Genomic DNA, 23033 nt, shown 5'->3' on the forward strand with positions numbered 1-23033 from the left:
CGACATAGATTGACTGGTACTCTGTTTGATTGACTTGGCTGATGACCAATGAATTGGCCCAAAGGGATGTGCTCTGCCCTGTAACAGGCGATGATTAGATCTGATCCCACTGTAATCTTTTCAGAGTCACGAGGGTTCCAGTTTGGTTTCAGTTTGACTCCTAGCAGCTTTGAGAGAAGACCCACTCTCTCTTCTCTCTGGTTTTTCTCCAGAAAGGGTGTTCACTGAACTGGCAGAGAGCCTGGGTGAATCTATGTGCAGGCAGAGTCCAGAAAGAACCAGCAAACTCTCTCTCCTGAAGGCAAAAGACAGAACCGACCAACTCTCTCTCCAGAATGTTATAGGCCTGAATGCAAACCTCGAGCTGAAGGCCCAGTTTGATGAAAGCTAAAGTGTCTCTCCAGAAAGCCTGGTGCCCGTGAGTACTGCATTTTCTAACTTGCAGGGACTCTCTGCAATGAAGACCATTACCAGATGTAAACCAGAGACTTTAATCAGCAGGCTTGCTGTGAGGAAAGTGTGCTGATGAACCACAATTTGAAGCGAAGACCTTTTGACCTTCATCCTGAATATTTTTACACCCCCCCCCCCCCCCTCCTCCAAACTGTTTTTGTTTGAGTTGTGTGGGTGGGTGGAGGGTGGGGTAGTTAAAGGGGTAGTAGTTATTATCTTGCTGTTATCCAGTTGTATTTACTCCATATCTCATGATCGTTCTTGGTATAAACAAACCGTAATCGTGTTTAAACTTACAAACCTGGTGACTGTAATTATTGGCAGCCAATGGCCAAAGACTTCAGGAATTTTTGTAAGAATTATTGGTCAATTCACTTGTGGTGTGACTCCGGAATGAATCTAATTGACCGCACACTTGCCCAGGATGTCAGAACATTTTAAACCACATTTGGGATGATGGCCATCAGAGTAAATGCCAGGTTTCCATCGTGTATTGTAAACTGAGGTGAGTTGTAAGCCATTTTGATAGGTTACATAGACTGTTGCAGTATCCAGTACCGGTACAGGTATGAACCCTTTCAAAGCCTATCTGTGAAAGGAATTACAGTGAAGGTGGAGGGTGAGATCAGCACCTGAGGGGTTCCAACTGAATCCGGGACGTTAATAGGACCGGCAGCAGAGAGTTGGACAAACTGCATTGGGACAAGTATGCCGCATGAATGAATTAATTTGAGGCATTCCATGTGTTGAAAGGTATTTGTAGACTATTGGGGCTGTGTACATTTACACCGTACACTTATCTTCTCAACACATTTTGGAAGTTGTTGAGTACGTCATGTGCTGCCCGGTAGGTTAGTACTTAGTTGGAAAATAATGTCAGACGGTTGCAGATTATTTGTAGCGGCATTACGAAGCCTAGTAAGAAAGGTGTACCCATGTTGTGACAATCTGCCAAGACATTAAAGTCAGACTACATTTGTCAGTCCCAGTAGTTCCGCCGGACACAAACCTTCACGTCCTGAATTTGAGGAGGAGCATTTCCTTTCCAACCGTTTCCTGTTCAACATTGTAAAGCATTGGTCAGTAGTGTCACTCAGTTAGCGAAACAGGCTGTTTATCAGTCTTGGGAAAATAAAAGAAAAATACTGCAGGTGCTGGAATCTGAAACAAAAACAGAGAATGCTGGGAAAACTCAACTCTAGGGAGAGAGAAACCGAGTTTTTAAAAAAAATTTAAAAATTATTCAAGAACTTTCTTTAATAGCAAACAAAATATTCAAACACACTTTCCATTATTATAAAAATACCCCGACACAATGCCAGCCACATCCTAACCCAGCCTCCTACCAAGACTGCTTCCCCCACCTCCCCCAGAAAGAAGACCCTATTATTCTGACTAACCACCACCCATCCCCAACAGCTGACGTTATCCAGCTCCTTAAAAAAGGGAATGAATTGCTGCACCTTGAATAAAATCCATTCACCGACCCTCTCATGTCATACTTGATCTTCCACCAGTTCCCCTAAGTAAGCCGAAGCTGTAAGGTGGCACTGAGGACCTCCACCCAAGTAAGACACGTCTCTGGACTATTGGAGGTGAAGGCCAAGACATTTGCCGCTTTCCCCTCCTGCAGCACCAGCAAGTCCGATACTCCAAAATGGCCACCATCGGGCACGGCCGCACCCTAACACCAAGAATCCTTGACATGGTTTTAAAAAAGGAGACCCAAAAATCAACAAGCTTGGGGCAGGACCAGAACGTGTGTATGTGGTTCACTGGCCCCCTAGATCACCGCTCGCACATATCCTCCGCCCCCTAGAAGAACCGACTTATATGCACCCTGGTCAAATGCACCACCTTGAACTGTATCGAACTTAACCTTGCACATGAGATGAAGTTGACCCTATGAAGAGCCTCACTCCACCCCCCCCACCGCCCAAAGATCAAACCCAACCCATCCTCCCACTTCCCTTTTTCTTCCAACGAAGCCTGCCGCATCGCCAACATCTTCCCATAAATGTCTGAGAACCTTCCCTCCCCAAACTCATCCAAGGATAGAACCCTATCCATAAGCGAAGGTGCTGGCACCAGGGGAAAGAAAGGAAGCTCCTTAAGTACAAAATCTTGCACCTGCAAGTATCTAAATACATTCCCTCTCAAGAGCTGGAACCTCGCTACAATCTCTTCTAGCCCAGCAAACCTATCCTCCAGAAACATATCCCCAAACCTCTCCAAAGACGCCCTTTCCCATGCCCTGAATATTGAATCTAGACCAGACGACACAAACCTGTGGTTCCCGCAAATCGGCACCAACAGTGACCCAGAGCCTAATTTGAAATGCTGCCTGAAATGATTCCAAATTCTCAGAGGCTATTACCACTGTGCTTGAGGAGAATATTACCGGAGAGAACGGGAGAGGAGCAGTAATAAGAGCCCTCAAACTCGATCTTGCATCTGCCCCCATATGCAATCCGGTTCCTTAAATCACCACACACGATTTCCATATTTGCCGTCCAATAATAACACAGCAGATTAGGTAGTGCCAACCCCCTGGATGTCTGTCCCTTTGCAAAAGTGCCCAACGAACGCAAGGGGTCTTGCCCGCCCAAACAAAAGAAGGTATTAACTTTTTGACCCTACCCAAAAAAAAGCCGTAGAAAGAAAAACTGGGCGACCCTGGAACAAAAACCGTGGGAGAATATTCATCTTCATCGTCAGAACTCTCTCCCTCCCAAGATCAAAGGAATTGCATCTCTTCAAATCAGCTTTTACCCCATCTACCAGACTAGAAAGATAGGTTTATGGTACGTGGCCCGTCATGGTCTTTCATGCCTTTTGCTCCTCTGCAGCGCCATCGCTACCTCCAAAGAGACAATCCGATCACAGTGATCAGTGAGTGCCTCCTCTACCTTCTTAATCATCATCTCCTGTACCTCCACCCGCTAATCCAACCTGTCCAAGGTCGCACGAATAGGTGCCACGGCCCCCTCAATTGCCTTCATCAGATCCTCCGCAACCGCTTATCACTGTTTCCTAAATTCACCCAACAAGAAGTCCACCAATTTCTCGGTTGCCAACTGGGGGGGTGGAGGGGCAACGCTGCTACAGAGACCTCCGCCATTGTCTCCCCTTCTGAGACTTGGGAGCCTTCGGACGAAGATCCCTTGCCGGATCCATGACTTGTGTGGTACCCACCAGACATCACTCGCCAGAGGAGATCTATTTCTGTCAAACTGTACCAATTTTGTTCCAAATATCACCCGATAATTTGGTAGAAAGGGCCAAAAAAACGAAACCCAAGAGAAGCCACCTCGTGTTTGACTGTTCATCTCCTCGCTGCCACAGGAAATGAGAGAAAACAGTTCTATTTTGAGTCTGTTTGACTCTTCATCAGAACCAAAATAATGAAAAATGTATTGGATAATATGCAGTAAAAGAGGGGTGGATCAATGATTAGTGAGAGCTGGGAAAGATTGCAATAAAGATATAGAAAACTTAAGAACAAGAGATAGATGACCTGGGGGAGGGGGGGGGGGGGATTTTGCATTGGAACGGAAAATGTATGGGGAAGCTTTTTAAAAAGGGATTAAGATGGAGGAGAACAGTTGCAGTCATAAAGTTGTTGAACTCTATGTTGAGTCCTGAGGGCAGTAATGTGCCTCTTCAGTCTTGGTGTTTGTTATCTGCACACTCCTTGCTTGGTAGGTTCACCTCATTGTAAGGTTAACTGTCCAGTTTGGGTGCCCAAGAATGCATTTAAAAAAGAAAAAATCTTTTATGTAGCATTCTCAAAATTGAAAAAGATGACGTTTTTTTCTGAAATCCATTATGTTGATAGGTCTGGGAGAGCCTTTCATTTTTGTTCTTCCATTATCCTGGTGAGGTGCAGCTTAACGGGTGCTGGGGGCCCAAAGGGCCTTGCCAACTTGACCATGTATGAATCTTGACAGTTTGGTGCCATTAGCACGGAACTTTGCTGGAGATCTGCGTTGCAAGGCCCCTTATTATGACCCCAGGAAATCATGGTGCAAGTTGACTTGTGCCACAGCAAAATTTCCTGGGGCTATTGATGCCTTCCCTTATTTCCCTTGTCAAAAATGACCAAGCGTTTTCCCAGCTCCCCACCCAGTGGTGATTGCAAGTCCAAGCAATCATGACGAGTGTTGAGAAGGAAAATGGTGCTGGAGGAGTTTCAGATCCATCACTTTCATTGCACTCAGAATTTAGCCTTTAATTGCAGTAACACTTCCTGGAAGGAACTGAAGAATTAAATGTTTTCCTTTTGGGAAGAATGAGTACTCTGTGCATCAATAGCCTTTTTATATTCAGTTATGTTTTATTTTAATTTAAGCAAAACAAGAACATAAAGTACTTAAAATATGTGCTTTAGAAGGTGCAATCGTGTTTGATCCTGAGGCAATGAACAAACAGCTTTAGGTTCCAATATCCATTTGTGCATTCTTAATTCATTTGGCTGTATTTAAGTTTGATTTTTGACGCGGCACAGATCAAATTGGACATCGAGCGATGTCAATTTTGGGAATGTTGGTGATCTGCGACCATGGGAAAAGACTGGAAAGAAACGGTGGCGTAATGTTACTGGGCTAGTAATCCAGAGGCCCAGGCTCATGCTCTGAGGACATGGGTTCAAATCCCACCTTGGCAGCTGGTGAAATTTAAGTTCCATTAATTAATAAAATCTGGAATTGTAAATCTAGTTAGTGTTCATGAAAATATCATCATTTTTTTGTTTTTTTTGTTTTTCCTCTTGAAAAGTGTTTAAAATTATATATACCTTAATAAAAATATTTTATAATAAAAAGAAAATATCATCATTTGTTGCAAAAAACCATTTTGTTCCCGAACGTACTTTAGGGAAGGAAATCTGCCGTCTGACCCTATCTGGCCTATATGTTGACTCCAGACCTACAGCAATATGGTTGACTCTTAACTACCCTCTGAGAGAGCCTAGCAAGCCATTCAGTTTAAGGGCAATTAGGGAAGGGCAACAAATGCTGGCCCACAACCCATGAAAGAATATTTTTTAAACCAAGATAACATTCTCCTGTTCAAGAATCGCAACATATGTGAATTGTGGCAGCAGTGGAGAACGGCAGGAGATGTGATTTGACCATGAGGTAGAAAGAGAGAGCCTCTGTGCAGAAACTTCCACCTTTATACAGTGGTTAAATACGTGTCTCAAACCAAAGTCAGATGATAAATTTGCTATAAAGGTACAAAATCGCGTTTGCCTGTGTGGTTTTGTCAGCTTCGATTATTTGATAATTATTCCTGTATATAACTTTTATTTGTTGCTTCTATAAATTTTAAAAAAACAAATTAGTTTGCAATTCTTCACAAATCAACGCACAAGATTATTTGTGCGGAGTAGGGGAGTGTATTTATTGATCAGTTTTAGTGTCTTGCATGTTATTTATACACACAAAATGGATCAATGGATGAAGAGAAATTTAGAACTGATGAGGCTCCTGTAATTTCTAAACCCAGGATGAGACGCCCAGCTAACGTTCTCGAATGTTTGGCTGTTAGATTTTTCTTTGCCCAAAATCCAAGGTCATGGTCATGTTTACTGAAGGATTTCTAGTAGCCCGCTATTAAATCTTGTAAGACTAATTCCAGTATATTTAATGGAGGATCGGCAAAATTGTTGTCTAATTTACGGTGTTGCCATCACCGATAATCATCATTTCAGCAATTTCATACTTGCCTAGGTGAACTTTGCAGGAAAGGTCCTGGATCATAGAATAGATAGCTGTTCAGGAACTGGAAGCTGACCTGATCACGATTTCTTTACTCTGATCTCCCTATCTTGCCTCCTAAGTGCAGATATGCTGATATTATCATACTACATCAAATGTCATCCTTATTTCAGATTTGCGCATGTGAATTTGATTATAGTGGACAGAAACGATCGCTCCATTCAGAATAGCTCTGCATTTACTCGCGGTGCTCAAGATGCTCTTAATAGTGCATAAAATTCTCTACCTTTCCCCCCCCCCCCCCCCCCCCCCCCCCCCCCACTTCTTTTATCATTCTTTTGGGGTTTTTTTGCAGTGCACTTTGAAGTTATTAACATTAAATTCGAAGTTATTAACATTAAATTCACTTGCTCTATTGAGTTGTGCAAATTAAATTAGTTCAAATTAAATCAAAACACCCCTGCTTCATAACTGATGCTTTTAAAAAATGTTTTGCTTGCAGTTTCGAGGCGAAACCATGGAAACGCAAGAGGTTTGTGGACTGCATGTGGCTTCAGAGGTTTGTTGGTTGGTGGTACCTGCACTGACTCCGCTCCCGTCTTTCAGCCAGTGGACCCCACTGCTGAAATCATTGGGAATGCGTGCAACTTGCATCCAGCCTGCTACTCCCGAGACAGTGGCTGCTGTCCGTTGAGTTCCACGTGTGTCCATGTTGGAAACGAGAGGAGAGATTCCTGGCAGCGAGGATATGCGGATGGACCCTGCCGGGGGAGAGCACCATCTGCTTCTAGATAAAAGCAAAGAAAAGGCTCTCGGTGAGTATTCCTGCACTTCTTTTAAGCCAGGACTTTATCCAGCATATGTTGCTGATCTTAATGGAGCTGCTAACTAGAAGGAGCAGGACAACTAAATGAACTGACGGTGCTAATTAGGTTAGTAGTAATGGGACCAAAGCAGATAAGTCCCCCGGCCCTGCATCCTAGACCCTATAAGAGGTAGCTACAGAGATAGTGGATGCATTGTTGTAATTTTCCAAAAATCCTTGGAAGCGTGTCTGACTAATTTCTTTTTAATTAGAGTGCCCAATTCATTTTTTTTCCAATTAAGGGACAATTTTTAGCGTGTTCAATCCACCTACCCTGCACATCTTTGGGTTGTGGAGCAAAACCCACGCAAACACGGGGAGAATGTGCAAACTCCACACGGGCACATGCAGTGATCCAGAGCCAGGATCGAACCTGGGACCTCGGTGCCGTGAGGCAGCAGTGCTAACCACTGCGCCACCGTGCTGCCCCTGCATGTCTGAGTAATTTATTAGAGTTTTTTGAGGAAGTGTCAACCAGAGTGAATAGAGGGGAACCAGTAGATGTGGTGTATTTGGACTTCAAGAAGGCATTCGTCAAGATACCTCACAAAAGGTTAAAGTCATAAGATAAGAGCCATGGTGTTGGAGGTAGTATATTGGCATGGATAGAGAAATTGGCTAATGGACAGGAATTACCGAGTGGGGATGAGGGGTTATTTTTCAGATTGACGACCTGTAACCAATTGGGTTCCACAGGGCTCAGTGCTGGGACCACAAGTTTATCATAATGATTGGAGAAGGAAGCAAATATACTGTGGCCAAATTTGCAGACGACACAAAATTAGGTGGAAAGGCAAGTTGCAAGAGGGATACAAACTGTTTGCAAAGAGATAGGTTAAGTAAGTGGACAGAAAGTTGGCGAATAGAGTGTAATGTGGGAAAATGTTAAAGTTGTTAATTTTAGAAAGGAAGGAAAACAAAACAACAGAGTAATTCTTTAAATGGAGAAAAACTGCAGAAAGTTACACAAAGGGACTTGGGTACTCGTGCACAAAGCACAGAAAGCTAGAACACAGGTGCAGCAGGTAATCAGGAAGGCTAATGGAATGTTGGCCCTTATTTCAAGGGGGTTGAAGTATAAGAGTAGGGAAGTCTTGCTGCAAGTGTACAAGTTACTGGTGAGACCACATCTGGAGTAGTGGGAGCAGTTTTGCTCACCTTATTTAAGGGAAGATATTATTTCATTGGAGGGAGTTCACTAGGATGATCCCCAGTATGGTGAGATTGTGAGCAAAGGTTAAAGTAGTTGTGACGCTATTCATTGGAATTTAGAAGAATGAGAGGTGATCTGATTGAAAAATATGTGGCGGGATTCCTCCGTTTCTAAGACTAAATGTTGACGGCGAAGCAGAATAATAATCGTTTATTGTCACAAGTAGGCTTCAGTGAAGTTACTGTGAAAAGCCTCTCGTCGCCACATTCCGGCGCCTGTTCGGGGAGGCCGGTATGGGAATTGAAACCACGCTGCTGGCATTATTCTGCATTGCAAGCCAGCTATTTAGCCCACTGTGCTAAACCAGCTCCTTAAAATTCGTGGACTTTCACAACATCAAATCTGGCGCTGAATCTTGATTGATTCAGCGACTGTGGAGGGGCTAGCACCGGCGCCATGTGGAACACAATCGATTCCAATGAAAAACGGTGCGGGATTCGCCGGGTCCGTGATTGACACTCGGGAGGCTGACAAGCTGTAACCGCACATGTACATTACAATCCCCACACACACCATCCCAGCCAACAAGATGGCACTGGTTGTGCTTGACAGCACCCATACAGCTGATGCATCAGCTGGGGCCAGAGGGCACCTGGGGGGGGTGGCCTGAGGGACACCTATACGACCCGTGTTTGCAGTGGGCTGATAATGGCGTGTGCAGTTGCATGGCTGCCTTTCCCACTGTGGTAATGGTGTTCCGTGCCCGTCCACCCCGACCCCACAGCCCCTTCCTGGCCACCCCCCCACTACTCCCCCCGGCAGAGGCCTCCCGGCCACCGGCACAACTGTCACCATGGCAATGTTGGACACTTTCTATACCCACTCTCCCTCCCTCAACAGCCATGACGCCGGTTTCACAATTGTTTTTTAAAATTTAGAGTACTCCATTTTTTTTTCCCAATTGAGGGGCAATTTAGCATGGCCACTTCACCTAACCTACACATCTTTGGGTTGTGGGGGTGAAACCCACGCAGACATGGGGAGAATGTGCAAACTCCACACGGACAGTGACCCAGGGCCAGGATTCGAACCCGGATCTCAGCGCGGTTTCACAATTCTTAAAAGCACAAGTGAACGGTGCCTTCGGGAACTCATCCCTTCGGAGGCGGAGCATCGCGGCAGCCCTGGAGAATACTGGGTCGGGCCCGCTCATGACATGCAAACTATGTTTACTGTACGTGCGTTCCAGACCGCATTCTGCCGCCGTCGAGGTGACAGAGAATAGTGATTTGTCGCCAAATCGATGCCCGCCACGATTTTGGCGTCGGAGCATAGTCTCTGCCCAATCACAATTCGCAATTTTGGTGTCAGCCAACGGAGAATCCCACTCTGGGATCCTTAAGTGGCTTGACAGGTTAAATGCCTGAGTGGATGTTTCCACTCATCGGAGAGTCTAGGACCAAAGGGCATAGTCTCAAAATAAAGGGGTGTCAAGTTAATACTGAGATGAGGAAGAATGTCTTCTCTCAGAGGACTGTGAGTCATTGGAATTCCTTGCCACAGATGGCAGAGTCTTTATGTATATTTAAGGCCGAGATAGATAGATTCTTGATCAGTATGAGAATCTAGGGTGTCATGGGAATGTCACTTTAAGAAATGTTTGTCTGCTCAAGTGGCTGCAGTGATGTCAGAGTGAGGGTGGAGCTGAGCTCTGGCTCTGCTTTCTAGTTTCGCTTTGAGGAAAGACTTGGTGTGTCTGTTTTTTAGTTTCGTTTTGGTATTGGAGCTACAGCCAGCCAAAGAAGGTGTAATTTTGACCTCTCTGCCATCTAAAGACTATCCTTTAGATCATTTGTGAATTCAGAGTGATAACTGCTCTCAGTAGAGAATTTAAACCTGATGTGTTTCTGTAAAGAGGGTTCTTTTTGTCTTATGGATGTTGCAAGGAAAGATTAAGAGTTACTTTGAGAGTACTGTATACTTTGGTTTTTTTTAATTTGTGTTGATGGTTGTTAAGATATTTACTGCGGGTTTATAAGTTTTAACTGGTTTCATAAATAAACATTGTTTTTATTTAAAAGTACTGTAAATTTCTGGTGCATCACACCTGCAGAGTAGGCCCGTGTGTTTCCCCATAACCACAATCTATTCAAAGTTGTGGGTCAGGTGAACTCCATGATACACTTTGGGACTCTCTAAAACCCTGGCCCATAACAAGGGTTACGGGGAAAGGGCAGGAAAGTGCACATGAGGGCATGTCGGATCAGCCATGATGGAGCAGGTTCGAGGGGCCGAATGGCCAACTCCTGTTCCTATATCTTATGGTTATGGTCATATGGTTCACTTAAACCTGCACCGTCCAACTCTCACTGCCTTACCTTTGTCGTCAAAGCAAAAAGTGCAGAGGATTCTGGAAGTCTGCAGAGGGATTTGGATAGGCTAAGTGAATGGGCTAGGGTCTGGCAGATGGAATACAATGTTGACAATGTGAGGGTTATCCATTTTGGTAGGAATAACAGCAAAAGGGATTATTATTTAAATGATAAAATATTAAAACATGCTGCTGTGCAGAGAGACCTGGGTGTGCTAGTGCATGAGTCGCAAAAAGTTGGTTAACAGGTGATTAAGAAGGCAAATGGAATTTTGTCCTTCATTGCTAGAGGGATGGAGTTTAAGACTAGGGAGGTTCTGCTGCAATTGTATAAGGTGTTAGTGAGGCCAAACCTGGAGTATTGTGTTCAGCTTTGGTCTCCTTACTTGAGAAAGGACGTACTGGCACTGGAGGGTGTGCAGAGGAGATTCACTAGGTTAATCCCAGAGCTGAAGGGGTTGGATTATGAGGAGAGGTTGAGTAGACTGGACTGTACTCGTTGGAATTTAGAAGGATGAGGGGGGATCTTATAGAAACATATAAGATTATGCAGGGAATAGATAGGATAGATGCGGGCAGGTTGTTTCCACTGGCGGGTGAAAGCAGAACTAGGGGGCATAGCCTCAAAATAAGGGGAAGTAGATTTAGGACTGAGTTTAGGAGGAATTTATTCACCCAAAGCGTTGTGAATCTATGAAATTCCTTGCCCAGTGAAGCAGTAGAGGCTCCTTCATTAAATGTTTTTAAGATAAAGATAGATCGTTTTTTGAAGAATAAAGGGATTAAGGGTTATGGTGTTCGGGCCGGAAATGGAGCTGAGTCCACAAAAGATCAGCCATGATCTCATTGAATGGTGGAGCAGGCTCGAGGGGCCAGATGGCTACTCCTGGTTCTTATGTTCTTATGTCCGCTCACCACAATATTTTTGCAGCTACCAGTCTGCTCAACCACACCCTCATCTCAACCTTCTCTCTCACGCTCGCTCGCATGTACGCACTCCCGTCGCGCACTCACACTGGCCTATACAACCCAGGTCTCCACTCCCTTTATAGCCAGGGATTCACACTCGAACACATATGACAGACGATTGGATTAGCCATTCATCTGCAGATCGGACTGAACGACATAAAGCACTGTTGAATCCTAATTATCCCAGAAGGCAAAAATAATCTCCAGCTTTTTTCTCTCTACTGCAAAACTACCTTCTTAGCCCCTCTCCCCTTGCCACCTCCACCGTCACCAACAAGTGCGAAGAGCTCATGGACTTCTTTGTCATTAACATTGGGACCACCTGTCTGTGCCATGTCCCTCCCCTCCCCTGGGCTAAGCTTCCTCTAAGATTACACCTGTCCTAGCTCTGAACATGCATTGTTCTCCAGTTTTAGTTTTGTTGCCCCTTTTGCTCTCTGAGCTCGTAGAATCCCTACAGTGCAGAAGGGGGCCATTCGGCCCATTGAGTTTACACCCAACCGTCTGAAAGAGCACCCTACCCAGACCCACGTCCCTGCCCTATCCCCTTAACTTGGCCTACCTTTTGGACATTAAGGGGCAATTTAGCATGGCCAGTCCACATAACCTTTGGACTGTGGGAGGAAACCGGACCAACTGGAGGAATCCCACTCAGACACTGGGAGAACGTACAAACCCTACACAGTCACCCAAGGCCGGAATTGAACCCGGATCCCTGGCGCTGTGAGGCAGCAGTGATCACCACCATGCCACCCATATCTTGTCCATGAGACACCTGTTCCCTGCGTGTACCTGAACACCATGTTTGAATTTCTCCAGTTAGGTTTCTGCCCCTGACATAATACGGAATCGGGCCTTATAAAAGTTACAAATGACATCCTATATGACAGTGATAAACTATCCCTCCTCATCCTTTTCGGACTGTCTACAGCCCTTGACGTGATTGACCACACCATCGTCATGCAGCTGCGAGATCTGCACTTGCCTGATTCCATTTTCCATTCCAATTCCATTTCAGTCATAGCCAGAGAATCACCCATTTAAGACAGAGGTGAGGAGAATTTTTTTCTTTGAGGGTCATGAGTCTCTGAAACTCCCTTCCTCAAAAGGCAACAGCAGGAGAACTGGATAGATCCTTGATAAACAAGGGGTAAAAGGTTATCGGGGTTAGGCAGGAATGTAGAGTGGAGGTGACAATCCGATCAGCCATGATCTTATTGAATGGTGAAGCAGGCTAAAGGGGCCGAGCGGTCTGATCTTAGTTTGTATGTTCCCACTCCTGCACTCCCAAGGATCTGACCTTGGCCCCTTCTTAATTCTTGTCCACATGCTACCTCACAGCGACATTGTTCGAAAACACAAATATACACTGATGACACCCCTGTTCTATCTCATCACCAATGCTCTCAACCCGTCCTGTGTTTCTCAATTGTCAGACCGCCCATTCAACATTCTATGCTGGGTGACCAGAAATTTCCTCCAATTCTCCTCAGGCCTCAATCACAAAATCTGTTGCTTAGCCACCTACTTGTCCCTAACTCTGCTAACTGTGCAAGATAAAACAAGAGTATTTGAAACCTAGGTGTCGTACAGAGTTTGACTCTAGGATGAGCTTCCAGCTTATATGAGCTCCGTCACTAAGAAAGATCATTTCACCTCCATTACATTACCTACTCTGTCCCTGCAACAGCTGAAACCCTCATTGATGCCTTTGTAACCTCCAGACTTGACTATTCCAGTATACCCCTGGCTGATTTTAATCTCCCACCATCTTTAAACTTGGGCATTTCCAAAACTCTGCTGCCCATGTCTTAACTCGCACCAAGTCCCATTCATCCATCACCCTTCTGCTGGGAAATCTACATTGGTTCCTGATCAAACAATGACTCTATTTCAAAAAGCTCATCCTTAATTTTAAATCTTTTCATTGTCTTACCCCTCCATATTGCTGCAATCTCCTCCAGCCCCCAAATCCTCTGAGGTATCTAATAATAATAATAATCTTTATTGTCACAAGTTGGCTTACAATAAAGTTACTGTGAAAAGCCCCTAGTCGCCACATTCCGGCACCTGTTCGGGTACAACGAGGGAGAATTCAGCATGAGGGAATGCAGCACGGTAGCACAGTGGGTAGCATTGTTGCTTCACAGCTCCAGGGTCCCAGGGTCGATTCCCGGCTTGGGTCATTGTCTGTGTGGAGTCTGCACGTTCTCCCCGTGTGTGCCCTCTGGGTGGCCGTTTTTTTGGGGCAGCACGGTAGCCTTGTGGATAGCACAATTGCTTCACAGCTCCAGGGTCCCCAGGTTCGATTCCAGCTTGGGTCACTGTCTGTGCGGAGTCTGCACATCCTCCCATGTGTGCGTGGGTTTCCTCCGGGTGCTCCGGTTTCCTCCCACAGTCCCAAAGATGTGCAGGTTAGGTGGATTGGCCATGATAAATTGCCCTTAGTGTCCAAAATTGCCCTTCGTGTTGGGTGGGGTTACTGGGTTATGGGGATAGGGTGGCGGTGTTGGCCTTGGGTAGGGTGCTCTTTCAAGAGCTGGTGCAGACTCGATGGGCCGAATGGCCTCCTTCTGCACTGTAAATTCTATGATGTCCAAATTACCTAACAGCGTGTTTTTCAGGAACTTGTGGGGAAAAAACGGCCACCCAGAGGGCACACACTGGGAGAACGTGCAGACTCCACACAGACAATGACCCAAAGCCGGGAATCGAACCTGGGACCCTGGAGCTGTGAAGCAACAATGCTACCCACTGTGCTACCGTGCTGCATTCCCTCTTCTGACCTCTTGGGCATCCCCAGTTTAAAAATTGCTCCACCCATTGACACCGGTGTCTTCAGCTGCCAAGGCCCTAAACTCTGGAACTTCCTCACTAAACCTCTGTCTCTCTATATCTCTCTCTCTCTCTTACACTAAGATGCTCCCTTAAAAGAATTTCTTTGGCCATTGGCCCTAGTGTCTTACGACATGGCTCGATGTCAGACTTTGCCTGTTGATGCCCCAGTGAAGCACCGTGAGGTGTTTTACTACATTACAGGCACTGGATAAAATACAAGTTGTTGGTATTAATGCTGCCGTATTTTAATTGAATTTATTGGTCGTACAGTTCACAATTAATCAACTTGAGTATGAACAAAATCTCGCGCTCTTTAAATGCTGGTAGCTGAGAAAAATATGTTATCTAAATTGAGTCAATAGGAGAGGGAGCAGCCACTGTAAAGCTGATCCAGAAGTTTTGATACTGTTTAACATGATTGATTTGAGAAAGTATTTTTTAGGTGTTTGACTGGAATGCTGATGACAATTTGTAGAGAGCAGCACAGACCAGTGAGCTGGATTCTGTCATTGACGATTAGTTAGTTCATCCAGTGGCTTTTGCTGATCACGTCCCTTCAGCTCACTCATGTGATTGGCTTCACTGACTGCAGGTTATTAGTATTTTATCGATCAGACACTCGGAACGATTGCTGATTCAAATTTTTCTTTTAGTACATTGATTGTGGGGGATTTGGCATTTAACGTTTGCTTTCCACTTCGGTGATCTTAATATCCAGTTTTAGCAGCAGTGATGGTTTATGGGTTTTTTTTGTTGTTGCTATTGGTCTGAATGACTTTAATTGTTCATTAAAACTTGGAGGGGTGTGAAACATCCAGAGATTCATTAACCAAGGTATGAAATGGAAATGTAGGTGTAAATCTTGTATCCAAAATTAAAAATTGCCATTAACTCTCGTTGCATTGCAGGGAAAGAAGTGATGTTGCTGATGCAAGCATTGAACACACTCAGCACTCCAGAGGAGAAACTGGCAGCTTTGTGCAAGAAGTACGCAGACTTGGTATGTTGTATCATTGGGGCAAAAAATACCTTTTTTTTTTTTAGAAAATATTTTATGAAGGCATTTATAATTTTAAACAATTTTAGGTATCAAAAGGAACAAGGCAAGATAAACAACACACCCACCCAGTAACAAACCCCCAGCCAACATGGCTTACACAAACAGGACCCTCCTTCCCCAGCCCCCGCTTGCCACTGTTCTTCCTAATCTTACTCAGCCCCCCATGCCTCCCGGGCCTTTGCACACCTGAAGGGTTTGAAAGCAGAGGTGATCTTCTTACAGGAGACGTACCTCCAAGTTAAGGATCAAATTAGACTGAGGAAGGGATGGGTGGACAAATTATTCCATGCGGGGCTTTACTCGAAGGCGGGGGTGGCCATTTTGCTGAGTAAGAAAATGCGGTTTGTGGAGCTAGAGAGGTACAGGACCCAGGAGGGAGGTATATAATAGTGAGTGTGTGCTGGAGGGGGACCTCAGTGGTGCTCGTCGACGTAGATGCACCCAAATTAGGATGATGTGGGGCTGATGCGGAGTCTGCTGGGCGTGATTCCAAACCTAGATTTGCACCAATTGATTATGGGTGGAGATTTCAATTGTGTGATGGAGCCGAGGGTGGGCAGGTTGTGCTCCAAGGCAATGCAAAGGCTGAGGATGGCAAAGGAGCTGGGAGGGTATATGGAAGAAATGGGAATGGTTGACCCGTGGAGGTTTAGGAATCTGGGCAAGAGGGAGTTACCTTCTTCTCCCATGTACATAAGGCATACTCGAGGATTGATTTCTTTGTGGTGAGCCGGGTGGTGTTTGTGGCGGTGATGGAGGCAGAATACACGGGGATCATAATATTCAATCATGCGCCACATTGGATAGAGTGAAACTCAGTGAGGGGCGGGTGCAGAGGCCGGTTTGGAGGTTTGACTCAAATCTTTTGGCAGACGAGGGTTTTTGTGAGAAGGTGAGGTCAGCAATTGAGGAGTATGTGGAGATTAATCAGATCAGGGAGGTGTCAATGGCTACTTTTTGGGAGGCGTGAAGGCAGTGGTCCGAGGGTGGTCATTCCATTTAAAGCGCAAAGAGACAGGTGATGGAGGGAAGAGTATGGACGGTTGTTGGGGAGATAGTTGAGGTGGACAAGAGATATGCAGGGGCCTTGAGAAAAAGGTTGCAGGGGCAGTTTGATAGGCTGATGATAGGGAGGTAGTAGGGCAGTTAAAAAGGATGAGAGCGTTGCAATACGAGTACGGAGATGAGGCGAGCCGTATGCTGGCCCACCAGCAAAGGAAGCAGGCTACATACAAAGACATTTTTAAAATAAGAATGGGAGAGGGAGTATCAGAACCAGGAAAAATAAATGATGCATTTTGGAAATACTATGTAAAGTTATATGAGCCAGCATCAGATGGAATGGGAGGGACATGGGAAGGTTTTTTGATAGTTTGGAATTCCTAAGGCTGGAGGAGGAGCAGAAGCAGACATTGGAAGAACCATTGAGCCTGAGAGAGGTGATTAAAAGTGTTAGGGAATGAAGTCCGGGAAAGCACCAGGGCTCAATGGCTTTCTGCAAGGCTTTTGCGTTAGAATTGGCTCTACACTTATGTTTAACGAAGCTGTGGAGAAGGGAAAGTCACCAGAGAAATTAACGCAGGCAGTAATTACATTAGTCCCCAAAGGTGGGAAAGATCCGTTGGCGTGTGGGTCATGTAGGCCCATTTTGTTGTTCAGTACTGACTGAAGGTGCTGGCCAAGGTGTTGGCGGGAAGGATGGAGGGATGTGTGCCAGAGATGGTAGCAGAAGACCAAATGGGTTTTGTAAAAGGCAGACAGCTTTCCAGCAATATTAGGAGGCTTTTGAACGTGATAATGACTCTATCGAGGGGGCAGGTGCCGGAGGCTGTTGCCTCCATGGTTGCGGAGAAGGCCTTCGACTGGGAGGAATGGAGGTATTTACTTGAAATTTTGAACAGGTTTGGATTTGGACCGAAGTTTATGGCATGGGTGAGCATGTTATATACAGCCCCAGTGGCACGTGTTGCCACGAACAGAATGAGTTCACAAAATTTTCAGTTATACAGAGATACGAGACAGGGATGTCCACTGGTGCCGTTGCTATTTGCGTTGGCGATTGAACCCTTGGCAATGGCCCTTAGAGGGTCTCCTGAGTGGCGGGGGATTATGAGGGGGAGTAGAGAACAACGGGCATCGCTATACGCGGACAACCTGTTGTTGTTTGTGTAAAACACACTTGAGAGCATGGGCAGGATCATGGGAATACTGGAAAAGTTTGGGACTTCTCGGGATATGGATTAAATGTAGGGAAGAGCAAAATATTCCCGGTGAATGAGGTGGGGCTGAAGGTCTACCTAAAGATGCTACAATTTAAGGTGGCTAGGGAAGGGTTTAGATACCTAGGGATACGGGTGACAAGGGAATGGGCCATGACGCGCAAGTGGAACTTGACAACACTGGGAGTTGTCAAGAGATTAAGGGGGATCTTAAGAGATGGGATACATTGCATTTGACGTTGGCAGGGAGAGTGCAGGTCATAAAAATGAATGTCACCAAGGTTCTTATTTGTCTTCCAGGCCCTCCCGCTTTTTCTCCCGAAGGCTTTCTTTCAGAAATTAGAGGCAGTAATCTTGGAGTTTGTATGGGTGGGAAAGGTGTCGAGGGTAAAGAAGGCTCTGCTACAGAGACAGAAAGGGGGGTTGGCACTCCTGAACCTGTTACACACTTTCTGGGCAGTTAATGTGGAGATACTATTTCAGGGCAGTAAATGTGGAGAAGATGAGGCGGTGGTGGTGGGAGGAGGGTGCAGAGTGGGTTAGGATGGATGAGGAATCCTGCAGGGCATCCAGTCTGAGAGCCTTGGTGACAGCCCCTTTGCCATTTGCCCCAGGGAAGTACTCGGAGAGCCCGGTGGTGAAATCGACGGTTAAGATATGGAACCAACTAAGGAGCCACTTTAAACTGGAGGGGACATAAGAACATAAGAACTAGGAGCAGGAGTAGGACATCTGGCCCCTCGAGCCTGCTCCGCCATTCAATGAGATCATGGCTGATCTTTTGTGGACTCAGCTCCACTTTCCGGCCCGAACACCATAACCCTTAATCCCTTTATTCTTCAAAAAACTATCTATCTTTATCTTAAAAAGATATCGATGTTGACACCACTGTGTGAGAACCACAGGTTTAAGCCTGGGGAGATAGATGGGATTTATAGAAGATGGAGGGAGTTGGGACTGGAAAAGGTGAGGGACCTGTACCTGGAAGGGCAATTTGCAAGTTTAGATGAGCTACGGGACAGATTCGAGCTGCCAAGAGGAAGTGGGTTTAGGTACCTGTAGGTATGGGACTTTGTAATTTAAAAAAAAAAGAGTGGAGAATGTTTGCCATGCTGTCTGGGTATACTCTGCTGGAGCAATTGATACTCCCAGACAAACCTGGAAAGGCAAGATTGGGGACATATATGGGTGCTCAGGGAGCTGGAGGGGTGCAAATGGTGAAGATTAAATGTAAATGGGAGGAGGAGCTGTGGCATGAAATAGATAGGGGTCTGTTGAGCGAAGCTATACATAGAGTGAAAGCCACTTCTTGTGTGCAGATGAGTCTGACCCAGTTTAAGACTGTGCACAAGGTGCACGTGACTCGTGCACGACTGAGCGAGTTCTTTCGTGGGGTGAGTGGCGGGTGTAGTAAATGTGGGTGAGGGCCGGTGAACCATGTGCACATGCTCTGGGGGTGTGAGAAGCTGGCAAAGTACTGGGAAGCGGTGTTTGGGACATTGTCTAAGATTATAGTGGTAGAGGTCAGGCCAGACCCAATAGTGGCGATTTCCGGGGTGTCGGCGGTGCCAGAGCTGATGGAAGGGAAAAAGGCCGATGTTATTGCTTTTGCTTCCCTGATTGCTCGGTGGAGGATTTTGTTAAATTGGAAGGCAGACACTCCACCAGGATTGGCAGCCTGGTTGGGGGGCTTGTATGACTTTCTATTTTTGGAAAAGATCAAATTTTAGTTAAGGGGTCAGAGGAGGGTTTTGAGACACGGTGAGGATTGTTCAAGACTACATTTGGAAGATCTGTTTGTCGCCGGGGTGGGAGGGAGGGGGGGGGGGGGGTAAAAGGTAAAACAAGATTGTTTTGTTGGATTTATTAATGTTCTTCTTTATACATATACATATCTCTAGTACAGGGCATTGAGATCATTTGAGCCTTACCATCACCCGGGCCCTCGGGAGGCCATATTTGGGGTGTCTGACCAGCCGGGGTTGGAAACGGGTGTGGAGGAAGATGTTGTAGCCTTTGCCTTGTTGATCACCTGATGGCGGATCCTGTTAGGGTGGAGATCAACCTCTCCACCCTGTGCCCTGGCGTGGCGGGGGGATCTGCTGGAATTCTTGACGCTTGAACAGGGTAAATTTGAACTGAGGGGCAGGATGGAGGGGTTCTACAATTCATGGGCATTATTCATCATGCATTTTCGAGATTTGGATCACATTGAACATTAGGAGGGTTGGGGGCTGGGAAGGTTGTGGGGAGGGGGGGGGACTGTGTGTGTTAATGGTGACTATTGGTGATTTTTGATTCCTTTTTGTCATTTGTTTATGTTAACATGCGGGTTAATGTCTGGGGTTTGGTGGGAGGATGGGATCGTTGTTATTGATATGGGGATTGACATTACATTCGTTACCGATTATTGTTTATTGTTGGGTGTAAATTTGGGAGAAAATGTGAAAAAGGAGAATAAAAAATATTTTAAAAAAATAAATAATAGTGTACGCCTAGGCTAGCTATAGTCTACAAATACTAGTTCTTTTTCTATTTGCCAACCTTTTAAAAATAAATTGAGTCCCTAATTATTTTTTTCCAATTAAGGGGCAGTTTAGCGTGACCAATCCACTTGCACATCTATTTGGTTTGTGGGGTGTGACCCACGCAGGCACAGGGAGAATGTGCACACAAAGAAAGGCAACTGTGATTCAACCCCCGAGTGGAACACTTGTCCCACCCATCCCATCCTCAACCTAACCTGGCCCTTCATTCGGAGGTGCGCCCCTGTAAGAAGATCGCCTTCAAACTCCTCGGGTATGCAAAAACACAGGACCTCTTAACCGGCCAATTTAACTTGTGAACGTTCCACGTTACAAATCTTACCGGAGGTTTACACCTACCATCCGCCATCATCCCCTTCCGGCTCTGCCTCCTCCATACCACCCTAAATAGGGCCCATCCAAGATGGCCCCCCCCCCCCCCTTCGACCATGATCATGCTCAGTCTCCAACTCAGCCACGTCGAATATTGGTGAATTAATAAGGGACAGTGGCATTTTTAGTTTATTTATTATCTTAATGATATTTTGTCCAATTTTTAAATTATTTTCATCACTTTGTATTTTCTCATTTGAATGTGGAGCGGGTTGCTGAATGCGAAGGAGCACCCTGTTATATATTCTCCAAGCCAGTAGCTATTGTTGCCAATAATTAATAGTTTCCTGCCCTCCTTGCCAATGGGTGAACCAACCAGTCTTGGGAAGCTGAGGTATAGTGTCAGTCAGGTTGGCACAGTTTGTGGGTACAGACTTCCGTACCTACCCTTTCAGTTCCTACCTACCCTCTCAGTTAAAGGAAGAATTCTGGTCAAGGTGTGACTGAAGGAAAACCTAACATTGTGCTGACGTAAATCGTTAATCACTTTATTCATGCCATTAGAATGTTGAACTTTTGCTTGTTTGTCTGCATTCCACAGAGAAACATTGGGCTAGATTCCCCGCAGCCCCATGCTGCTCCGGGGGCGGAGAATCGAATTTTATGCCCGAATCAGGCCCGGTCCCCAGAGTTCCCGGTGTGTGATTCTAACCACGTCTGGCCGGTCGGGACTCGCGCGGCGGCTGCGAACTCAGTCCGCGGCCACCCTGGTTGGGGGCGGGGGGATCAAGCACCGGGGGGGGGGGGGGGGTGCCTTTTGGGCAGCTGGGGCAGCGGTTGGGCGGGTTAGATGAAGTGGCATGGGGCAGATCGGTGGGACCTTTTTTCGTAGTCCGAGTCCGCCATCGCACGCGGCCTCAGAACCGGACGTGCGGGGACTCGTATCCGCAGCTAAAGCTTTGAGAATCACTCCGGGTCCCTGCCAGCCCCCTGAAGATAAGCTCTATTTTTTTTTTCAGGATAGTCTGGAGTGAACGCCAGCATTTTTACGCCGGCTTGTGGACATAGCCCCATTTTCGGACAATCCAACCCATTGTATTTTTGTTTGATGTTACTATGTGCCTGTCTTCGAAGAAGCGATCATGCTCTTCTGCATTTCTCTTATTCAGTTATTTACTTTTCCTTTTAAAAGCAATTACAGATTCTGTTTTCATTGTTGTTTCTGGTCAAGCAGACCAGATCCTGATTAGACTAAATGGTGTATTCTCCTAATCTCTTCCATCGTATCTTTTATTTACCAACTCATTGGTGGATGGAAGTTATTTCCTTCTACGAAAGGTTTCAGAATTTCTCTTCTGGTTTAAAAAAAAACGGACTCTTGTATGTCTGGTCTCTGTTTTAGCTAAAGCCTCTTACCTCTGGTATTTGCGTAAGTTAAATATTGCTTCTTTGTTTTTGTACTCTGCACCTCTGCTGAGAAAACCTAGGATTCTAGTCAGAGCTTTGTCATCTTGTTTTCTCCACCATTTAGTGGTTTGTATGTTGCCCAGTCTCTCTGATCGTGCTCCTTTCACATTGTTTCTTTTTGTTGGCTTGTGTGTTTTGACCGACAGTTCTTGTGATTGAATCACTCATGTCTTAGAAGCAGTGTTAGGGATTTTGGGTGGTCATTATGGTTTCTTATTTGTCATGAGCATTAAGAATTCCTTACTGGCTTCAGTGTTCTGGTTATACAGTGAAGGAATAAAACATTCACAGTGAGGTGATCTTATTGGATAATCTGCTTTCCAATTGGTTTGCTTTGTGAGTCACTTTTGATACTGCACATTTCGGATGATGAAAAAAAAAGTGTCACTTAAATCTATACACTTCAGTATTGTGCCCTATGCGTTTTACGATATTAATTAACCTCTGATTGTTCTTCACTACCAGACCTGCAATTATTAGTACTTCACTGCAGTTTTGTGAAACTTAAAAATAATTTTTTATGCACAACTCTAGTTTGGATTGACAAATTCTAACCATGCCACTGAGTGTTTACTCATTTTTGAAGTAGGCATATACAATGCAAAAGATTCTTTATTCTTCTAATATGAACACCTTGGGGAGGCAGTGACATACTGGCATTGTCACTGGACTAGTAATCCAGAGACCCAGGGTAATGATCTGGGGTTCCGGGTTCGAATCCCACTACAGCAGATGGTGGATTTGAATTCAATGAAAATCTGGAATTAAAAGTGTAATGATGACCATGAAACAATTGTCGATTTTCTTTTCCAATTAAGGGGCAGTTTACTATGGCCAATCCACCTACCCTACACATCTTTTATGTTGTGGGGGTGAGACCCACGCAGACACGGGGAGAATGTGCCAACACCACACGGACAGTGACCCGGGGCCGGGATTGAAATAGGGTCCTTGGTGCCGTGAGGCAGCAGTGCTAACCACTGTGCCTCAGTGCCACCCAAAACCATTGTCAATTGTCGTAAAAACTCATCTGGTTCACTAATATCCCTTGGGGAAGAAA

At 45.5% G+C, this 23033-nt stretch overlaps 1 protein-coding gene across 1 annotated transcript in view; it reads left to right on the plus strand.

The window, feature by feature from the left end:
* The window catches only part of LOC140428094 (gamma-taxilin-like), a 100311-nt gene that overhangs the window by 32475 nt on the left and 44803 nt on the right, over positions 1 to 23033 (plus strand). The window contains 4 exon segments of the mRNA XM_072514139.1: positions 6676 to 6724; positions 6727 to 6881; positions 6883 to 6988; positions 15278 to 15369. Of these exon segments, the coding sequence (XP_072370240.1) occupies positions 6676 to 6724; positions 6727 to 6881; positions 6883 to 6988; positions 15278 to 15369 (402 nt within the window).

This window comes from Scyliorhinus torazame, chromosome 8, assembly GCF_047496885.1.
Source record: "Scyliorhinus torazame isolate Kashiwa2021f chromosome 8, sScyTor2.1, whole genome shotgun sequence".
NCBI classification, from domain to species: domain Eukaryota; kingdom Metazoa; phylum Chordata; class Chondrichthyes; order Carcharhiniformes; family Scyliorhinidae; genus Scyliorhinus; species Scyliorhinus torazame.